The 4,831-nt window shown below is 46.8% G+C and overlaps 1 protein-coding gene across 1 annotated transcript; it reads right to left on the reverse strand.

The window, feature by feature from the left end:
- Positions 1-544: 544 nt before the first annotated feature.
- On the reverse strand, positions 545-4,186 carry LOC125601539. The gene is made up of 7 exons (XM_048773660.1): positions 3,301-4,186; positions 2,827-3,094; positions 2,334-2,748; positions 1,724-2,272; positions 1,097-1,261; positions 946-1,048; positions 545-729 (listed from the first exon to the last, which is right to left on the reverse strand). The coding sequence occupies exons 1-7, from the start codon at positions 4,184-4,186 to the stop codon at positions 545-547; spliced, it is 2,571 nt and encodes an 856-aa protein (XP_048629617.1).
- Between the last annotated feature and the right edge of the window lie 645 nt (positions 4,187-4,831).

Here is a 4,831-nt window from a genome sequence, read left to right on the forward strand (position 1 = left end):
CAGGGGATGGAGATGGCGTGAAGGTGGAATCAGGCTTGCTGGCCTGGAGTCTCTCTCAAGGCCGGATTGATGGATGGAATGGAATGAAGAATCGCCACAAGTTTGGTGATGAAAACTTGATAAGATTCAAGGCTCTTTCTAGGTTGGCTTCTCACGCAAACTAGAGAGAAAAGTAAGGGTTTTGCTAGGGCAAACTATCTCATATATTTCATAAGCTATAAAAAATACAAGGCTGCTTATAGTGGGGATTAACTACCCTGCAGCTATGCCCTTCTAGGGGACTTGAAGCAAAAACAACGTGGACTCTCTTGGACAAGCTAAAATCGACAAGGCCTAAACAAAGTGGGCCGACTCTACTAGGACAAGCTAAAGCAAAGGCTAAACAAAGGCCTTGAATTATTGGACTCAAGAAAATAAAGACTTAAATAATTTGCCCATGAGTTCTTGAATTGAAATTAAAAAGAACCAACACAAACCAGAAACATAAACCTGTTAGAAATCATAATTGAAATCTTACCTGCTTACCTTAAATGGATTGGGCGGATTACTCAGAACCGGCTGAGCTTGGGGAGGTGTCTGAACCGAGATCACATGTAGAGATGGTTAGGCCGGTTTGGTTCTGGCCGAGTGATCTGAATTGGAGGGAACCGGCTTGGTCTTGAACCTCTATTGGACCGGCTGGATCTTGAATCTTCAATTGGACCATCTCTTCAATCAGCAGCTCTTCATCTTGATCAAGGATTTGTTGGACAGCTTTAGAGAATCCAAGTCTTATGGCCTTGGCTCCACTCCGGGTAGTTGGACCACTAGTAACTATGGGAACCTCTACTTGGATGGCCGCATCATTCCCTCCCCCTTGAAAAGGTTCTGGCCTCAGAACACCATCATCTGCAAGGAAAGGGGACAAGTCAGATACATTGAACACAGGGGAAATCTTAAACTCACCTGGAAGCTCAAGCTTGTAAGCATTGTCATTGATCTTCTCAACGACCCGGAACGGCCCAGTGCCTCGGGGTGACAGTTTGGACTTCCTTTCTTCTGGAAAACGCTATGGCCTCATGTGTAACCACACTAAGTCGCCTGGTTCAAACAGCACCTCCTTTCTCTTCTGGTCGAGACGGGCTTTGACCTTGGCCGCCTTTGCCTCTAACTTCTCTCGAACCCTCCGATGCATGTTCTTAACGAACTCGGCCTTAGTTGCACCTTCTCGGCTGCAGAACATAGACTTTGGCAGTTCGGACATGTCTAAAGGCATCTCAGGCTGAAAACCATAAACAACTTCAAAAGGAGAAAGTTCAGTGGCAGAGTGTCTAGCATGGTTGTAAGCGAACTCAATAAACGGTAAACAGGATAACCAGTTCCTCAAGTTCTTACCGACCGTAGCTCTCAGCAACTGAGAGAGTGTACGGTTTACTACCTCTCAGTTTGGCCGTCCGTTGTGGATGGCAAGTGGTCGAGAACAATAGCTTTGTACCGATCTTACCCCATAGTGTCTTCCATAAATGACTTAGAAACTTAGAGTCTCGGTCGGACACAATGGTTCGCGGAATACCATGGAGACGTACCACCTCTTTAAAGAACAGATCGGCTTTCTGGGTAGCGTCATTGGTTTTGTCACAAGGTATGAAGTGAGCCGTCTTGGAGAACCTGTCCACCACTACAAAAATGGAATCCTTGTGTTTATCTTGGGCAAGCCCAGCACAAAGTCCATAGAAACATCTACCCAAGGGTGGTTAGGAATAGGTAGTGGCATGTGTAAACCATAAGGATGTGACCTGGATTTTATCTTGAGACAGACAATGCATTTGGCGCATAGGTTCTCCACATCTCGTTTCATGTTTGGCCAAAAGAAATGGTCGGTCAGGACACTTAGGGTCTTGTCTCGGCCAAAATGTCCCATGAGGCCGCCACCACGAGCCTCCCGAACCAGCAGTTCCCTCATCGAGCCTTTGGGAATACATAACTTCTTTTCTTTGAACAAGAAACCTTCATGCTGGTAATAAACACCGAATGCTCCTTGTGTGGTTTTCCTGAAAGCTTCTTGAAAATCAAGGTCAGTGGCATAAGAATCTTTAATGAATTCAAAACCCATGATCTTAGCTTCCATGGTCGAGATAAGAGTATGTCTCCGGGATAGGGCATCAGCCACCACATTGTCTTTGCCCTTCTTATACTTAATCACATAAGGAAAAGTCTCCACAAACTCCAACAATTTGGCGTGCCTCCTCTTGAGTGTGGTCTGTCCTCTTATGTGTTTTAAGCGTCTCATGATCTGTATGAATAACAAACTCTTTAGACAAAAGATAATGTTGCCAAGTTTCAAGTGATCTCACTAGAGCATAAAGCTCTTTATCATAGGTTGGGTAGTTCAAGGTTGCTCCACTCAGTTTCTCGCTGAAGTAGGCCACTGGACGTCCTCCTTGAGTAAGCACGGCTCCTATACCTGTCCCTGAAGCATCACATTCAATCTCAAAAGTTTTATCGAAGTTCGGCAGAGTAAGGACAGGTGCATGAGTCAAACTATATTTAAGCTTGTTAAAAGACTCTTCTTGGGCTGGTCCCCAAATAAAGGATACGTTCTTCTTGATCACAGAGGTCAAGGCAGCGGCTATGGTGCTGAAATCCTTGACGAACCGCCGATAGAAACTGGCCAGGCCGTGGAAACTGCGAACATGGCCAATGGTGGTAGGTGTAGGCCAGTCTTGGATCGCCTTGATCTTCTCTTCATCTACCTTCGGGCCCTGTGAACTACAACAACAAAACCTTAAACAACCAATTCATCAGTGCAAACCACATTTCTTTAAGTTGGCATAAAGGCCTTCTTGCCTAAGAACTTTGATCACTTGTTCAAGGTGTCTAAGGTGGTCATCTAAACAGTGGCTATAGATCAGTATGTCATCAAAGTACACAACCACAAATTTCCCTATGAAAGGTCGAAGAACCTGGTTCATGAGTCTCATGAAGGTGCTGGGGGCGTTGGTGAGGCCAAACGGCATGACCAGCCATTCGTATAGACCTTGCTTGGTCTTGAAGGCTGTCTTCCACTCGTCTCCTCCTTCATTCGAACTTGGTGGTATCCACTCCTGAGATAAATCTTAGAGAACACAACAGACCCACTTAGTTCATCCAGCATATCATCTAGTCTAGGTATTCGGTACCGATATTTGATGGTTATGTTGTTGATGGCCCGGCAGTCCACACGCATGCGCCATGTTCCATCCTTCTTTGGAACCAATAGAACCGGAACACACACGGACTAAGACTCTCCCGGATGTAACCCTTATCCATGAGGTCTTGGACCTGTCTCTCCCAACTCCTTGGCTTCTTCTGGGTAAACTCGGTAGGCCGCTCGGTTTGGCAAGGGTGCGCCTGGCACAAAATCGATCTGATGTTCTATGCCTCGGATAGGAGGTAGGCCGGCTGGGATCTCATCAGGAAAGACGTCCTTATATTGCTCCATGAGGCCTTGTACTTCGCCTGGTAACTCCGTGGCCTCAATCCCTGCAAAACAACTTTCTCTAAAGACCATTAGCAGCACATGCGTCTCATGGTGTAAAGACTTAACTACTTGGCTGGAAGTGATGTATAAGTTAGTCTTACTTACCTTGCTGGCATAATCCATTGCTTGTTGCATCTCATAAACCTCTTGAGGACTTAGAGGTGCTAGGCTGTGCTTCTTGTTGTTGTGGCTGAAGCTATAGACATTGGTCCGGCCATGATGAATGGTCTCCTTATCGAACTGCCATGGCCGTCCTAGAAGTATGTGGCCGGCTTGCTTAGGCACAACGTCACACTTGACCTGATCATGGTATTTACCAATACTGAAAGACACAACCACTTGCTCGGCTATCCGGAGCTCAGTCTCATCATTGAGCCACTTGAGCCGATATGGCCGCGGATGGGGCGTCTTGGCCAAACCTAGCTTATCAACAAGATACTTGCTGGCCACGTTAGTACAAGTACCACCATCTATGATCAAGCTACATACCTTTTGTTCCACGCTACATCTTGTATGAAAGATGTTTTCTCTTTGAACGGTTTCAGGATCGAAGAGAGCACTAAGAGATCGTCTGGTAACCAGTAGCTCTCCGGTCTCAGCATAATCGACTACCTCTTCATCAGAAACCATGGTCTCAACTTCTGCCTCGTCTTGGGATTCATACTCACCATCAGCCTTGAGGATCATTACACGCTTGTTGGGGCAATCTCTGGCATAGTGTCCCTTTCTCTGACATTTAAATCAAGTAATGTCACGGGTACGTTGATTTTGACCTTGGGTCTTACCATGGTCGGATGGGCCAGACTTGGACGGTTCAGTCTGATTTTTCTTGAACCGGTTCTCCACATCCACGGACTTGCCCATGTCCACTCCTTTGGAGGCCGGTTGCGTCCATGTTCCTCTGCCTCTGGCTGTGGACGCGTTTTTCCGTTTGATGTGTTGTTCGGCCTGGACGGCAAAGTGAAGCAGGTCGTGGAAGGTCTCATACTGCTGGCGCTCCACCTTTTGGGCAATGCGGTCTTGTAACCCATCCATGAACTGAGCCATCATGGTCTCTTGCGTCTCGCGTGTCTTGAGCTTGTTCCTGAGGGACTCAAACTCCTCATAGTACTCTTCTACAGTCCGCGTTCCCAGAGACAATTTACGAAAACGTTTCTGTAAGTCTCGTTGATAATAAGCAGGAACATACCTTGTGCGAAGCTTGGATCGCATCTCTTCCCAAGTCTCAACTCTATAGACTCGGCCGGTCTCGGACACTTCTCTGTCCCACCAAGATAGAGCGTTCTCGGTCAGTTGGGCCGCGGCTAAGGCTATCTTCCTGGCCTCAGAGTA

Source organism: Brassica napus, unplaced genomic scaffold, assembly GCF_020379485.1.
Source record: "Brassica napus cultivar Da-Ae unplaced genomic scaffold, Da-Ae ScsIHWf_2600;HRSCAF=3348, whole genome shotgun sequence".
In the NCBI taxonomy this organism is placed as follows: domain Eukaryota; kingdom Viridiplantae; phylum Streptophyta; class Magnoliopsida; order Brassicales; family Brassicaceae; genus Brassica; species Brassica napus.

Coding starts and splice junctions, on each gene's coding strand:
- LOC125601539 (XM_048773660.1), bottom strand. CDS start 4,186: ATGATCCTCAAGGCTGATGGTGAGTATGAATCCCAAGACGAGGCAGAA. Junction 2,749..2,826: donor CAAGTGATCAAAGTTCTTAG/GCAAGAAGGCCT, acceptor TTGTTGTTGTAG/TTCACAGGGCCCGAAGGTAG. Junction 1,262..1,723: donor CTATTCCTAACCACCCTTGG/GTAGATGTTTCT, acceptor TATGGTTTTCAG/CCTGAGATGCCTTTAGACAT.